The sequence below is a fragment of the Solea senegalensis genome, linkage group LG20, assembly GCF_019176455.1.
Source record: "Solea senegalensis isolate Sse05_10M linkage group LG20, IFAPA_SoseM_1, whole genome shotgun sequence".
Taxonomy (NCBI): Eukaryota; Metazoa; Chordata; class Actinopteri; order Pleuronectiformes; family Soleidae; genus Solea; species Solea senegalensis.
Genome location: NC_058039.1, coordinates 10,096,864 through 10,113,288, shown reverse-complemented (window position 1 = coordinate 10,113,288; position 16,425 = coordinate 10,096,864). Strand labels below are relative to the sequence as shown.

Genomic DNA, 16,425 nt, shown 5'->3' with positions numbered 1-16,425 from the left:
TATTTGACATTTATTTAATTTATTTAAATGTATTTAAGTTCTTTTTTATTTATTTTTGTTTCGACTTTTGGATTATCTACTCTCCAGTTGAAAGTACAGAGAAAGTGTGCAGTTTGTCACTTAGACTTTGTTTAAATAAAGTTGTGGGGAGGGAATAAAGTGACGTAGAGGGTCACTCACTGCAGTCAGTTGAATACATAATAACATCAGATATAGTCGTTTGTTTGTTATCGGACTATTGCTTTGCTAACCCAACAGTGTGTAACATAAACATGTATTTCTGCGCATCTATCGGTAGGTAGCAGTGCAATAAACGATTATGTTCATTTACAACGTCTGGATTGAACAACATAGGAAATCCTTGGCACCGCCCAAAAGGCAGGAAAGTCTCGTCGCTCATTGGTTGGGTTTGACGTCAATCTTCCTCTCAGCTCCTCCTCCTCCAAAACATTCCTATGTGCTTCAAATTGACTTTGGAAGAGACACAACAACTGCTCAAGATGCGGAGAAGCTGACGAACTCGTAATATCAGCCTCTGCAAAGATGTTCACTTCACCGGCGTGTTTTTGCTGCCTGGCGTGGCTTTAGGCCCGTTGGTCAAACTGGAGCGTGTCGAGGACAGTGAGGCTTTTATCTGTGACCCGCTGACAGGGGTGGTGGGTCTGTGAAGGGCAGGAAACATGAAGTTTGCTCAGTTTTTGCTGAAAAACAGCTCCATAGCTGGGATACCGAGGCAAGTGGAGAGGTTTGCTAAGTTCTCCCCTTCTCCCTTGTCTATGAAGCAGTTCATTGACTTCGGTAAGCGTAACCAGCATGTTATTACAAGTCTTCCCTCCTCCTCCACACACACACACACACACACCAGGAGTCAAATGTCTGTTGCTCAACTCACGTTATTCTTATTGTGTGGCATTAACTAACGTACAAGTGTAGAGAGCATCAGTAAATGGAGATGGATCTCTATTACTTGGAGAATAAAATGGCCACTTTGATCACTGATTGGATGAGGGACAAAACAAACGTTATACAGCTAACTTGTGTTTCACGTGACGTTGTAAACTGCAGTAATATTCAAGTATATTTGTTCCATCCCATGTGTACACAGTCCACACCCAGTGTTTAGAGAGATTATCGCTGGTGAATTGTGTAGTTGTGAAATTATGGTTGATGTTTACATTCAGATTTTGTTAAATCAGTTGACAACACGCCACTGATTTGAAACTAAATGAGTAACCTTGAAGTCTTTATTGTGTTTGTTGTACTGTAGTAGTGCCACTTCTGATGAGTGCAGAAAAACGAACTTATTCAGACAATTAACTTAAGACAGGCATAGAAGAGTGCCTAAATATGAATGGAGTATTGTCATTGCAGAGTTAACTGCAGTAAGATGTGTCAAAAACCGATGGAACATACGCAACTAACAGATGTTTGCATGTACATATATGCAACCTCCCAACACCATTGCTCTGTCAGCACAATTTGCACAACAGATCCATGTAAATAAATACCCATTTAAATCTGTAGTGTTAATGATTGTGAAAGGCTGCTGTTATATTTTTATCTTTCTTGACTGACTGGGGTCAAAGGTGGATCCTTTTTTCTCTCTCACTCTGTCCCTCATGTGACTGCAGGCTCGGCCAATGCATGTGAGAAGACCTCGTTTGTGTTCCTGCGTCAGGAGCTTCCAGTGAGGCTGGCAAACATCATGAAGGAAATTGATTTCCTCCCTGACAAGCTCCTCAGCACTCCATCCCTTAAGCTCCTCACCAGCTGGTAGGGTCTGTTTTACCACAATCACACTCACTGAACTCTGGGAATGATTAAATCTGAGTGAAGCAATTACAGTTACTGCACCTCTGTCTGCAGCAGTGGGAAATTAGGGTAAACAACAACTAGTGTTGCTGGGTAATGACTCAATCACCTCATATAGCGTTATGCACGTGTACTGTGCAAATAATTACGATAGCGTGTGCTGTCTCCGATCTTCATGCTTCTCTGTTTCAACAATCGTGTAGTGTTTTCTAATCTTTAAGCTGAGCGAAACTTAATCCAACAACAATATATCTACTGTCATTAATCTTCAAAGTTTCCAGGTGATGGTTTTACAGAGAGTTGAACTTGTTTTAGAGTGGGAAAAACAGCCTGAGACAGTCTTTTATCCCTTCTCTATGCAACTTTGATAAACTCAGGATAAAGTGGCAGAAGGTGAGTGAGTGAGTGAGAGAGTGACTGAGTGAGCTTGCCACATGCTCACCTGATTGTATGAAAGCATGCCTGTTGTCTCTGTCACTCTCTGTTTCCTGTGTCACTCATCTGTCCTCCGTACTACACACGCTATGAATTCATTATGGATTTATTTGATTGTCAGTCTCGCTATTCCTGTCGAAATGTTTGTATGTTACTTCATGTGATATACTTGTTTAGCATAGATTTATTATATTAAAAAAATCATCTGTAAGTTTTGCTCTGCATATGTAGCACAGTTTTTGAGAAAGTTTTAGAGCTCAAACTGCATAATATGTACACACCTGTGTACACACACTTATTACCTGGTTCAGGTAATAAACACATAAACTCAGGAGTGTCTGTCTGTAGGAGGAATAATAAAAATGTCTCAGGGTTTTTTTTTGTTTTCAGCTGTACAACTGTAGAACATTTTCTCCATTTGATTTTATGAATCCCTTACCCTTAACCTATGCGACAGGGTTTTGCATGTTAGGTTCAACCACTCTCTCCTAAAGTAAAAAAATAAACAGGCGCATTATAACAAACCCCAGTTCCAGAAAAGTTGGGACACTAAAATCTCTCATTTGTTCAGTCACATGACATCTGTCTCTCCCCCTCCCAAACTTGCTGATACTTGGACTTGTGCGACCACAGCACATGTTTCCACTGTCCTTCAGTTGACATAATGCTTCCTCTTTGCTTAACACCGTTTTGGGTTGCATTTCTAGATGCAGTAGCAGACTGTATTTGTCACAAGAATTTTCCAAAATATTCCCAAGCACATGTGGCTATGTCCAGCCTTTATACACCGAGATTTCCCCTGACTCCCTGAATTCTCTCATGAATATTGGCCATTGAAATAACATATTGTAGATTTAGTTGGGCTTTTAAAAGATGTTCTAACCTTTCTGGAAATGGGGTTTATTCTTATTGCAGAACACAGTATTCAACTGCAGACAGACGTGTTGGTTATGTTTAGTGTCTTGAAGACAAGACTGTAAAGGTTATTAGCCGACTCCCACCTTTTCCATTAGAGCTACAGCAGCTTGTGTATGTGGACCATGCAGCGCCCCGTATTTCCTGCAAAAGTTAAACTTATCAATCATGTTGTTTACAAGAGGAGAGGAAAACTTGATGTTTTCCTGGCAAGTTTCCTAAAACATTTGTTAGATAATACCCTATTACAATGTGCGTGTGTGTGCACGGTGGGACTTTAGTACAAACTCCAGACTCCAAGGTCAGTTGAGGGACAAAGTTAGCTCCTTGAAAGCATGGCCACACTGCTGTTCACCTTTCACCCAGTTTTTCTGAGTGAGCTCAGCACTGGCGTTGCCTCTGTCTGCTGGCCTAGATAAACTGAAACAAGTTTCACTTAACTACCATGTGGAAATGCTCTAGCCTTATTATGCATTTCTGTATATATAAGTACCTCTGTATTTCTTTGTGTTTAACAGGTATTCCCAGAGTTTGTTGGACCTCATAGATTTTTTAGAGAAGGATCCAGATGACAAGAAAGCCCTAACAAAGTAAGTCATGAATTAACACTTTTCAAGACACATGCAATGCTTATGTGTACATAAAAAAAAAACATTTACACCAGGTGCTAGAAAAACATATGTCTATTATATGTCATCACATCAGAGTCAAAGCAGATTAATTATAGTAAAGGCTTTAAAGTTTCAGCGAAATCAAATGTGTTGCACTGCAACATTTTGTTTTTTCTTATTATTCTTTTATTTTTATTAATTACATTTTTATTCAGGATCAATATCAATATTTAAATGAATAATTCCAGTACAAATTCATATGATAAGACATAAATCAAGATAACTTTCCACATGTGTACTGTAAATACCTGTGGTTTATTGGAAGATTGCCTTGTATTCATTGCTCCGCTGGTCTGCAAATGAGTGCTATGCTATGTTTAGAACGCATGTGTGAGCCCAGTGCTGCTGAAGAACATGATGTACTACTCACCGTCGCATACTCACACATCCATCATTGTTGTCTTCACCTTCAGTTTCACACAGGCTCTGGTCAACATCAGGAATAGGCACAACAATGTGGTTCCCACCATGGCCCAGGGCGTGGTGGAGTACAAGGAGGCGTTTGGCGTGGACCCCATCACCAACCAGAACGTCCAATACTTCTTGGACCGTTTCTACATGAGCCGCATCTCTATACGCATGCTCATAAACCAGCACAGTCAGTATAGCACTTGGTGATTGGCTGTGAGTTAATCAATACAGTTGGTAACACTCACAACTCTTGTCCATCCATATTGTGGCTCTGGCACAGCGTATGTTGTCATTTCTTTATGTCAACAAGTCTCACCTCTGCCTTCCCCCAAGTGCATCAGGGAACTGCAGTGGCCACCACATACCACAGAGGATGTTGTTGTTTAAGTACATGTAAGCTTCAGCTTTAAAACAAGCTACTATATGTATGGAAAACATGGTGGTGCAAGATGGCAGCCTGTGTAAAGCACCTACAAAAGGCCACTTCTAGGACCTTCAGCATTCCCTACTGCATCTACCTAAGTTTGTTTTGTACTGTATATACTTGAACCTAAATGTTCATAAATGTATAGGCTGTGCGTTTTTTTTTTTTGTTTACCACAAAGTGTTTGTTTCTTTGCCCCACAGCATTAATCTTCAACGGCAGTGTGAACCCAGCCCATCCCAAACATATCGGCGGCATTGACCCGAGCTGTGATGCTGTGGAGGTAGTAAAAGGTAATCAATCATTTTCTCTCTCTCTCTCTCACACACACACACACAAACAGGATTTGTTATTTGCTCTCCACCACTCGCACATTTTAGAGAAATCCTTGAATTCTTGAAGTACCCAGTAATCGTTGGTCTTCATTCGTTGTGGTTTATCAAGTCTTTGTGGTTTGATTTTTAAATCTAACACAACACAAAGCAGGTTTGAAAAACTCAATCAACTTCTCATTCACCATGCAGATGCCTATGAGACTTCAAAGATGCTCTGTGAGCAGTATTACTTGACCTCTCCTGAAATGGAAATCAGAGAAATCAATGGTATGTCATGTATTTAAAGTGTTTCTTAGTATTATTATTATTATCATTATTGTCATTTGCGCATGCATGGTTTAACTGTTTCTCCTGCCTATGTTGTATCTTTCTCGGAAATGTTCTGCCCTAAATGACGATAGATTCACTGGTGCCCTACTAATATTCAACTGAACCCTCCAAGATTAATCTTTGTTGGCTTAACTGAGGTCAGTCACTCCTGCCAAGAGCTGGTATCAGCAATCTTTGAACAACATAGGATACGAGAATGTGGGAACCAAAACTTAAATAACTTGGTTATGCTTATACTGCTTCTGCATTTGCAGAATATAAGAGATACAGACAGTACTGATTACTGATTAATGTATCAACTTTGTTATGATAATAATTATTACAATGTGAAATGATTTACAGGTAAAAATCCGGGCCAACCCCTCCATATTGTCTATGTGCCCTCCCATCTCTACCACATGCTGTTTGAGCTCTTCAAGGTACAGTTCCCCCTGAAAATTAGACTTGTACAGTTTGATCACCGTGTTTCCACTCGTTCTCTTCCGTATTTGATCCATGTCCTCTGTTAGAATGCCATGCGAGCTACAGTCGAGACCCATGAAACGAGTCCGACGTTACCTCGAGTCAAAGTGCAAGTTGTACTCGGCGAAGAGGACCTCACTATCAAGGTAGGTGAAGATTAAACAAAAAATGACAGTGATGACTTAAGCGACATGGCAAGGCAAGAGCATGTTTTAAACACAAAGATTCAAGGTGCTGTGTGGGAACATCTTAAAGCTTAGAGACCAAATTGTGAAGAAAGAAAAAAAGCATGAAAGAAATCAAAGGTTTAAGAATATTTAATGTATTCAAAGAGGTAAAAAGAAAGACAAATAAAGATACTTTTAAAACAAATTTAAAAGAAGAAACTTCAAGAAAAAAAGGTTTTGTCTCGATTTAAAAACTGCAACATTTCTAAAATCATTTCTAAATATCAAAGACTGTACTGATAATAAAATAGTTCTGCTCAAATCAAAAATGTTTTTAGTGGACTGCATTTTTATGTGTTTGCAGAAGTGGTAACATTTCAGAGAGTTCTTGAATGCATCTTGAAGCCACTCCTCTAAACTCAACATGCCATTGATCCCACAGCAGGGATGACATTTTCCAGGGTCTTTGAATGCACCTTAAATCTACTCCTCTAAACTCAACATGCTGTAAGCCCTGCATTACTTCCACCAACTCTCAAATGGAAAATAATCTGAATCCCACTGACCTCTGAGGGTCAGAGGGCATTACTGCAGACTGCTGAATTTTGAAGAAGTTGCAGGTGCCTGATGGTCTTTGTAGCAAGGCTCACTGTTCAGGTTCCAGATGAACAAAGCCAGACTAAGTTTCCTCTGGCAGAACAGTAAGAGAAGTGTCATCTGCTTTATTTTTAGATGTCGGATAGAGGAGGTGGAGTCCCTCTGAGGAAGATTGAACGTCTCTTCAGCTACATGTACTCCACGGCTCCCAGTCCTGTCCACATAGACAACTCTCGTAACGCACCTCTGGTGAGACTAAACTTTACTTTACCCTACACATGTTTCAGTGTTTATGATCATGTTTTACGACAGATTAAAGTGGAACAACAAGAGAAACCGATCTGCTAACAAAGCCAAGCCCTTCACAGTTTTCACTTTCTGTGTTTAAACTTACTATTTTAGGCCTTAATAGCCTGATCTGTAATTATACTGGAATCCTGGTTTTTTTTTCTTTTACCCTCAGGCTGGGTTTGGTTATGGTCTGCCAATCTCCCGCCTGTATGCCAAGTATTTCCAGGGAGACCTGCAGCTCTACTCTATGGAGGGTTACGGTACTTCAGCTGTCATCTACTTAAAGGTGAGGACATCTTCTCCCCCTTACACCCAATGTCAAACCTACGTTCACTGCAATCAGTTTAGTTGCAAGTTGTTATTGACCAAGAGTTTTAATCAAGAGCCTGTATGTGAGAGTGTCATTCATGCACATTCCTGTTAGGGCTGATAAATAAATAATATATTAGATTTCTCTTTAACTTCCACCACTGCTGCCTTAGGGCTCTCTTACTTCATAGTGGTGCAACACTGACGACTAAAGCCTTTAGGCTTTATTGCCCAGCACCGAAGACTTTCGATTCTAACATGTTCTGTTCTATATCACCAGGCCTTGTCCTCAGAGTCTGTGGAGAGACTTCCTGTGTTCAACAAGTCTGCTTTACGGCATTACCAGTCCAGCATAGAGGCGGATGACTGGTGCATGCCCAGCAAGGAACCGAAGAAGCTGGGCAGGTTAGACAGTACGCTGTCATGAGAGAGAGTGCAGGACAAAGTTAAAGACACTATGGGATAGTCGAAGAAGCTGGAGGACATGGAGGGGCTCATTTGTGCTGTAAGAGTAAGACGGTGACGGATGCTTTGGACGTGGATTTGGGCACACTGACGAACAGCTAGACACGTTATTTAGTCAGCCGCCAACAAAGGCTCACCACATTTAATTCCATTATATGTTGATTTTAGGCTTCCAATAGTAATCAGTTTGTCAAATGTGAATCTTTTGCAGCACTCATTGTGTTGTTTGTTTTTGGGTTTGTTTTTTGTTTTTTTTAAATATACTTAAATTATAATAATGTGGCTACACTGTGTGAAAAAAAGCATGACTAATATTTGTGTTTATATCCATTTCTTTCAAGTGCTGGGTAATGTTGTGTTAGTGCAGTAGGTTAAATGTGAAAGCCATGTCCAGTTTTATGAGTTTAAAGACAAAAGGAACAAAGTCTCTCCTCCTGTAGCCACTGCAGGCTGCTCCACACACTCCTCAGCTCTCATACAAGAAGAACATGTTTCTACAATGTTTGAGGTGAAATTTAAATCTTTGGTTTGACCACTTACATATAACGTCCACTTACATATAACTTCTCCAATACCATTGCAAACAAAATGTATTTAGATGAGTCTGAATGGGAGTCAGTCAAATTTTTTGAGACCACGCTAGACGGATGTTTTTAAAGTTGAAGTGTTGTTGTTTTTTTTTATCATGTGCATGTTGTAAAGACTTACTAACATTTTGAAATGTTGCATTGTGGGAGACTGGGTGTCAGCTTCCTCTTTTGCTCAAACTGGTGTTGCATGTTTTCTGTATTTTGACAGGTGGACATGTTGCGTCCAGTGTAAGAGACATAGGAACGACACAGACGGACGTTCTGAGCTGTATCGAATTATCTGTAACAACACGGTCATGTTATTCAGTTTGCCTTAAAATCATACTGTCATTTTGCCATTTGAATAGTTTTAAGCCTTTGAGAATCTTATCTCGTGTTCTCTTGTTCTTGACGATTTAATATTTAATGATTTAGACGCGTGCTTTGATCACTGTTTATACTCAAAGGCCTTGTACTGAAGTTGTGGTTCATCATTAAAATGACCAGTGAACGTATTTTCTGTCATTTCTTGTGCAGTTTCTGGAGTGATTATTAACGGCCTCCATACTTTTATTTGCAGCATTCAGAGTCGCCTGTTCAAGTACGTTGTTCAAAACACTCGGCTTTCATGAGGCCCACAGACGTGAGACCTGTATACATTAAACTGTTTCTATTATGCAAACAGAACTACGTTCTCCCCGATTGAACGCCGCACTTTGTTGTCGGAAACTCTTCTCTTGTTGACACCGGCCGCCCTGCTCTGCTTTGCCTCTTCATTAGTGTCCCCGTACATTGTCCTCTACCGTTTGTCATGGTAGCAAAAACAACTTCAGCACTGGTTAATAAACTCACGCTGAAAGGCAACAGAAACAACTGTCAGTATCTTCTGATGTAGAGAAACTGGTGTACTGCGCTTACACGCTTAGCACGGCTCCAACAGAGGCTTAAAGGTGACGTATGAAATGTAAGCAATCGATTACATTGAGACATAAGATGAACACGACGTGTCCCTGGAGACAACGGTGTGACTACACTGAGGACACCCTGGACAGGTCGCCAGTCCATCGCAGGACCACATAGAGACAAACAACCATCCACTCTCACACACACACACACACACACACACATTTTTTAAATGCTAGATGTTGCTGTTGCACATATTTTACATTTCATTTAGATCTTTTAATTTGTTAAATGAAAGGTCTGAGACACAGCAAGCCAGCCTCTCTTTATTCACTCACTCAGAGTAAATATTGGAACCACAGCTGAACATTGTTTTGGGTTACAGTGTCATGCTGTATCTGTCTGTTGCATCTGTCTGGCTTTACAAATAATAAAAACGTCTTCTTCTTTTTTTTAAGTCACCAGCCTTGAACGCTCAGTCTTATAGCGATGGCACATGCGTCAGCGTGCTTATTAATACATGGTGACTCACCCTCGAAGACACACCTTCGGTGTGGTAGACAAGAGGACTATTGATATTGTGGGTTTACTCGTTCAACGCAGGAGTGGTTTGTTTTCACACAGGACATTAAGCTGCTCCAGTACAGTATGAAAAGTTGGGATTAAGAAAACATTTTCACCAGGAAAAATCCCCTCAAACAAAACACTATACAAGAACACACATATGAAGACCTACTCATTTGAACACTAAGAATTTTCTCTATCATCCTTTATTTGCTCTGAAATTATTTTCAGACCGTATGATACATATTCCTGCCTCGGGTGGTAAATGTGAGTGTTTGCCATCTGTGGCCTCATGTGCACTGGAAGGTTTTATCAAGTGTTTGTTCAGCAGAATCATGAGAATGAGCCGGTGCAGAAATTAAAAATTAACTCCACAAAGCCAAAAAGACACTGAGGAAAGTGGAAATGTAAAAAGTGCAGAGACGTTGTGAATAATTTGGCAGCTTAATATGACCGGGAAGGCAAAATACCATTACACAATAATAAAATGAACATCCTCTCACCTGTCACTCAAAAGAATCCACTGACAGTTAATGCTTCTCCTGAAACTAGTTACAGTATATATTAGAGCATCTAAATAATAATCAAAAAAAAGTCTCTCCGTTAGTACAGTATCCCGTCAGGTTCCAGTAATAAATATTTCTTCATGAGAGGTGGCAGAAGCAGCTGTGATACTCCTCTGTGGCAGAAACCACCCAGACCGGCTCTGATGGCACATCGGCTCAGGTGGAGCAGGCTGCGAGGAGAGTTGGTGCAAACAGCAAACATGGAGTCATAGAAGTCTTTATGTCTCTGCGGAAGCAGAAATAAAGCTTTTTAAATGTGTATTCTGTGTCTGAAAATCAGTTTTTCACGTTCGAAGTCGCTTAAATCAACTTTCTTTCTCTTTCTGATGTCGGGTTTAAATGTCACGTGGTCGTCTTGACCACGTCTACATGCCGAAATGCACTGAATTAGACATCTGCATTGACGAGTCGGTAAACAAGTGTACATCCCTGTGTTACCTTATAGGAGTCATCAGGAATGGCTGCTCGCCACTTCCTGGTGGGCTTTAAATGTTCGTAAGCGTTGACCATCACTTCTAATACTTTGGGGTATTCATGGCAGGACTGCAGCACCTGCAGAGAACAACCAACAATGTGAATACAGAAGAAGAAGGGCCAAATCCATGCAATGTAACGTATCCTGATGGCATGACATTTTAATCTATATCAGGATGAACATATTGGACCTTGGTAGAGGCATGTGTTGTAGTGATTTGTGACCCACACCTTGTGGAACTGTGGTGGGTAAATCCTGGCGGTGTTATAGTTGAGCAGCAGCTGATAGCAGAGCTCAGGAATGGCCACGGGCCTGACATCAGTCACTTTGAGGAGATACTGAATGGGGGCGCAGCCGTTAATGTCCATGGCTCTGGTGTTGGCTCCGGCCTCCAGCAGCATCTGCATTAGGACATGATCGCAGTTCCAGGCTGCTTTGTGAAGAGCGGTTTTATGGTCTTCTTCTTGGAGGTTCGGATCTGAAATGGGAAACTAACGCTTTGGTCAAAGGCTTTGCAACGCACACCAGCGACTACATGAGATGGAAGAATGGCTCCTCGTACCTGCTTGGTGGTCCAGCAGGAGGCGACAGACAAGATGGTGATCCTCGCTGTACGTTTGCTCTCTGGAGTCAAAAGCCCAGAAGGCTGCGGTTATCAAAGGCGTGTCCTGTAAAGCGTTGACTGCGTCCACAGACGCGCCGTGAGCCAGATATAGACTCACCAGCTCCGGAACGCCAAATCTGGCAGCTGTGTGCAACGGTGTATCCTCCTCATTGTTGTGACTGGGCATGTTGACATTTGCACCTGCATAGGGGGGGAAAAAGAAAAAGAGCATTTTGTTTCGGTGGAGTTTACATGCTTTTATTTGAGCTACTTAAAGGTCCAGTGTGTAACATTTAAAAGGGGTTTATTGGCAGTTATTGAAAGTGTGTGGTTTCCGTAGCCTTGGAATAAGCCTTTCATATGCCAAGAGCAGACACTCACTAACAAAAAAAGAAGAAAAAGAAAGACATCCTTCCTGGTGAAGGCCACTGTAGTTCTCTGACTTGCTTGGGAAACACTGAACCTTTAATCCATCTACTGTCCATATAGCATACTTCCCTCCACACCTTTCAAGATGAGCTGCTTGGCGCAGGCCACAGACTCGCTGGTGATGCAGTAGTGCAGTGGCGTGTGCCCGCTCAGTGACATGCTGTTGACCTTTGCCCCGCGAGCCAAGAGCAGGGCCGCACAGTCCGCGTTGGAGACCTCGCAGGCCACATGCAGCGGGGTCTTCCCGTTGGGCATCCGGTTAATGGCGGCACCTTCCTCCAGGAGCACCAGTGCTGTTTCCACAGCGTTGTACATCATGCACACGTGAATGCCCATCGCCCAGGAGTTGTCCAGTTTGTACTCTGGGAGCCAATAACCTGCACCACAGCAGAGAAACAAAAGTGTTCACCGTGACAGTAAAAGTGGTGGTATTATTCTTGCAGATATATGTGATAGCTCAAGATACTGTTATTCCATGTTATTGTAGTGTACCTGGTGTAAAGAGCAGTTTACTTCCCTGTGGTTCTGACACCACCTAGAGGATATACGGCAGAACAAGTCTTTTCCCTGACATTCTGGGTGTCACATTACTGCATTTCTCTTCATTAGGTGAAAGGCAGGGTGCACCACGGTGCGTCGCCGGTGCATTGCAGGGACCTGTGGTCAGTTCAGAGTTTTCAATTCAACTCCGCATGTTTTTGGACTGTGGGAGGAATTCGGAGTAAAACCCATGCACACCTGGGAAACTCCATACAGAAAGGCCCTTGGTCAGACCGGGATCTGAACAAGAGACCTTCTTACTGTGAGGCATGGATGCTAGCCACTACCCCACATATTGCTCTTATATGCTGCTGGTCTGTCTGTGAGCTACCAAGCATATATACAGTAAGTATAATGACAATAAAGTCTAATCTTACAGTATCTTCTCACACTTCCCTGCTTTATGTTGCCATGTTTCTCCGTCTGAGCCTAAGCACACAATCTGGTGACGACCATATTAGGACCAGTTCTGTTTAGCCCCTTACCTTGTTTATAGGATGCCAGGACCATACTGGGGTCCTTCACCTCCAGCACCGTGTCAATGTCTAGGGTGCCAGTGTGCAGAATCTGCAGGGCCTTCTGGGCATTGTTGGCCTGCAGGGCCTCCAGGAACTTCAGCTTTAGCTGCTTGACAGCTAATTGTTTGGGGTTGAGCTCCTCCATGTTCTCCTCCCTCAGAGAAGGGCCGTGCACTGTCACCCCAGTTGGCTCAGACGCTAGTGTTTGCCACACGGCATGTAGTAAATTTAAAATGAATGCACAAATGGCGATAATGAAAGAATGAATCATACCCAGAGTGGACGTCCCCTGCACGTCCAGCTATGGGAGGTGAATAAGGAAGGAGAGCGGAAATGAAGAAGAAGAAGGGGGCCAACATGTGGACGGAGGGGGACGTCAGAGGGAGAAAATAGTCCTCAAGTGAAATTAAGCTGAATATAAATAGAAAGGAGAGAGAGAGGGGAGGGGCTGGCGAGCCACAGCTGACTGCAGCCAGTCTTCTGACACACAGACAGGCATGGTAAAAATAACATGAACATAGCAGGAACCCAGCAAAAGTTCCAGAGGAAACCTTTGCTCTTTATTATTCTCTTCTTGATGCGGTGACGTATGACTGCAGTATGCCCTAATAGTACAATCTAAATAAAGAATTAAAAGTCCAGTGTGTAAGAATTAGTGACATCTAATGGGAAGAGTGCAGATGGCAACAGAGGACTCCTCCCTTTCCCAAGAGCTTTAGGGAACTATGGCCTTCACAGACCTAAAAGCCTCATTCTTCGTCGTCTGCACAGTGAGCTTTAATTTTAAAATGTGAAATGGCTGCTTTGCTGCGGAAACATGGCAGCGCAAGACGGCTCAGGTACATACAATATGAAAGGCCACAAAAACCACGGTTATTTATGTGTCGTATATTCAATTTCCTCCTAAAACCTTGCTAAATGTTATACACTGGACCTTTAAAGTGCACATTCATGAAATTCATTTGAAACACTCACAACAATCACATCTCTCCCTCACAAACAACCGTTTAAGCCACTCAAAAATGGCAAAAAGGAAGAAACGGGAACAAGCGCTGGACAGTGGCTGCACGTTTTATTCAGTGTGACAGGTAGCTGCCCTTTCAAACTTTTCAGAATGCCAAAAAAGAGAGGGAGAGAGAGAGAGAGAGAGGGAGATCAAGGTCATGACAAATAAAGGAGGAGAGTGAGCTTAGCTTTCGAATAGAGTGAGCGCATGGCTATAGCAGTGTGATTATCTTTTGCTTCCTGGCGCACGTGAACGCCAAACACCCTTCCAGACGCTGCTCGAAAACGTCGCAAGTAGCACCAGGGACTCATTCATACGTTGGTTTCATCGTGCCAGGCAAGCTCTGTCAAGCACATAGAAAAGATATGGAATCACATTTTGGCTCAGGCCGGACCCTGCTCGCCTCGCCCGGCCCCCGGCGGACACACGCTGTGACACGATAGAAAACAAGGCTTCTGTAGGATTCGTACAGCAATATTGCTCGCAGTTGTTGTTGTTGTTTTTTAACTACACATACAAAAGAGTCAAAAAAAGAGCGAGGGTATTCACAGAAGAGGTTCAAGTGTTACAAAACAGTTCATAAGAATACATCATGAGCGGTTTATTGGAGTCGCACTGTAGCAGCAGCACTGCGGTTGAGTTAGAGGACAATCGGGGGGAGAGAGAGTTACTGTTTTCGTTCCAAACTGTCCCTCCCTTTGTTTGTTACAGTTTTAATTATGTCTTGCTGGGGGGGAGGGGTGATTATACAATTCTGGATAAATCATTATTAGGTGTTAGTAATACTCTTATTTTGTATACGTCATTACAAACAATAGTAGGTTGCTTTGTTAAATACATAAATAAATAAATAAAAACACTGAACAGATCAGTCGTGATTCCTGTCTTGGAGGTTTCCGGTAACCACGACGATTATTCTTGCTCTTAACCCGTTAACCCTGAAGACAAAAAGGGACTAAAAATTGAAAGTTGCCTTTGTTTCTATCACGGTGGAAACTAGTGTCTCTATATTTGCTGTAAACCTATAGAATGATTCCTGGGAATGATCGAGAAGGAACACGCGGGACTCGTCCCTCACAGAGACGTATCATCCTAAACTGCATAAAGTACATAAAGAGGTCAAAAATCAAAGTTCCAAATTATATTCTTCGTCTACGCAATAAATAAAAAAAGAAAGAAAAGGTACATCTTGCTGAACCAGGTTCATGAGGAAATTAAAACAATATTGCATCTATCAGGTGCACAATTTCCAGTGTAACATCAGTAGTATCAGGTCATCTTAAATACTCGTGTACATGTGTGTGGCAGCATTCTTAAATATCCTTAAGTATTCCAAACAGACTTGTTATAAAAGAACAACCAGAAATGGATGGGTCAGCTTTACTGTGTGTTTTTAACACTCACATAAGCGTAGAGTTCAGAAGAAAAATCCTACTCCTACTTAATGTCTAAAGGCAGTGGTGGGGTATTAATTCATGGTTTGATTGAGAGACGATAAAAAGTGGGCAAAAGCAGGTTTACAAGCAGAGTCAAAGCAAGATTATGCACATTTATGCACCCAAGTTGCTTTTTAAAAGGGTTTTTTTTTGTGTGTGAGTGTGTTGCATGTATGATACGGGGTTTGGTAAGTAATTATATGTACCTGAAGTGTCCATTAGAATCAGTCCTATGACTACAGCGTGTCCCCGCCATAGAGGACTGTTATACTTGTGGTACATGTACAGTATACTGTCAGGTTCAAATAAATGTACAGTGTTTACATGTCCAGTGTTCTGGTGAAAAAAACTTTTCTCTCTTAGAGAAATTTGGTTGCCAGTTCAGTTCGGCTTAAAACCGTCCCAGTGTGTTGACTTGGTCAGTAGTCAAAGTAAGCAGCATGTGGCCACCCAGTGGTGGGAGATGAGTACTGCCTCACATGTTCCATATTCCACACGGACTTGTGTGTGTGCTTCAAAGCAATAGAATCAATGTGTCTGAACAATATATACATACGTCTAAACCACATGGCACATCAGAGAGATATGTGTCTGCATTTGTCCATATGCACAAGGTCATGTTGTGTCATGGCTCTGAGGACGACGGTGGGATGGTGAAGAAATGAGCACAGAAATGATTCATCTAGAAACGATAAATAAACCCAATTTACAATTTTAAAATAGATCGTATTTTCTAAATGGCTGAAAAACAAAACAAAAGGATGGGTGTATAGTGAGGCCGATGAAGGGGCAGCATCTTACTTACATCTAACTGATTATTTTGGTTTGATTTTCGTGGTGGAAAAAAAAGGTCACTGAACACACGGTCATTTTGGGGTTGGAGCTCCAGCAGTGAGAACTATACCAAACTACAGAGAAGGTGTCCCTCAGGGCTTGTTTGTGGGCCTCCTGACAGTTTCGATCCCTGCTCCATGCTGCTGATTTGCTACAGTAAAGGTGAGCCAGCCAATTTTCTTCACTCCGTCTCCTTCTGCGGCTGCTGCTCCAGCTCTCTCTTCCGAAGCTTCTCGCGCTGTTTCTCCACCTTCTCGCGGTTCCTCTTGGCCTTCTCCATCAGAACTTTGAGGTCCTTGATCTTTTTCTTGATCAGAGCGCGGTCCTGCGACAAAGTGACTCCAAGAGCCTGAACCA

At 42.1% G+C, this 16,425-nt stretch overlaps 3 protein-coding genes across 5 annotated transcripts in view; 1 reads left to right on the top strand and 2 right to left on the bottom strand.

The window, feature by feature from the left end:
• The first annotated feature begins 439 nt into the window (after positions 1 to 439).
• pdk4 (pyruvate dehydrogenase kinase, isozyme 4) lies at positions 440 to 8,708 on the top strand. 2 transcript variants are annotated; one of them, XM_044052954.1, is made up of 11 exons: positions 445 to 798; positions 1,632 to 1,773; positions 3,681 to 3,752; positions 4,247 to 4,431; positions 4,872 to 4,961; positions 5,193 to 5,270; positions 5,676 to 5,752; positions 5,843 to 5,941; positions 6,695 to 6,808; positions 7,023 to 7,136; positions 7,440 to 8,708. In XM_044052954.1, the coding sequence occupies exons 1-11, from the start codon at positions 681 to 683 to the stop codon at positions 7,584 to 7,586; spliced, it is 1,236 nt and encodes a 411-aa protein (XP_043908889.1). In that variant the 5' UTR covers positions 445 to 680; the 3' UTR covers positions 7,587 to 8,708. The 2 variants fall into 2 exon arrangements, with proteins under 2 accessions (XP_043908890.1, XP_043908889.1); XM_044052955.1 differs by lacking the exons at positions 5,193 to 5,270; positions 5,676 to 5,752; positions 5,843 to 5,941; ... (1 more) ...; positions 7,023 to 7,136; positions 7,440 to 8,708 and having other exon boundaries at positions 440 to 798; positions 4,247 to 4,457; positions 4,872 to 4,926.
• A 694-nt stretch (positions 8,709 to 9,402) lies between these two features.
• On the bottom strand, positions 9,403 to 13,785 carry asb4 (ankyrin repeat and SOCS box containing 4). 2 transcript variants are annotated; one of them, XM_044052632.1, is made up of 7 exons: positions 13,066 to 13,785; positions 12,760 to 12,990; positions 11,812 to 12,111; positions 11,264 to 11,506; positions 10,932 to 11,179; positions 10,665 to 10,778; positions 9,403 to 10,452 (listed from the first exon to the last, which is right to left on the bottom strand). In XM_044052632.1, exons 2-7 carry the CDS (start codon positions 12,935 to 12,937, stop codon positions 10,264 to 10,266), a joined length of 1,272 nt encoding a protein of 423 aa, XP_043908567.1. In that variant the 5' UTR covers positions 12,938 to 12,990; positions 13,066 to 13,785; the 3' UTR covers positions 9,403 to 10,263. The 2 variants fall into 2 exon arrangements, with proteins under 2 accessions (XP_043908567.1, XP_043908565.1); XM_044052630.1 differs by having other exon boundaries at positions 12,760 to 13,785.
• A 62-nt stretch (positions 13,786 to 13,847) lies between these two features.
• ppp1r9a (protein phosphatase 1, regulatory subunit 9A) overlaps positions 13,848 to 16,425 on the bottom strand; it is a 39,723-nt gene continuing 37,145 nt past the window's right edge. The window contains exon 21 of the mRNA XM_044053309.1: positions 13,848 to 16,417. Coding sequence (XP_043909244.1) covers positions 16,250 to 16,417 — 168 coding nt within the window. The 3' untranslated portion in view covers positions 13,848 to 16,249. The remainder of the gene's footprint in view (positions 16,418 to 16,425) is intronic.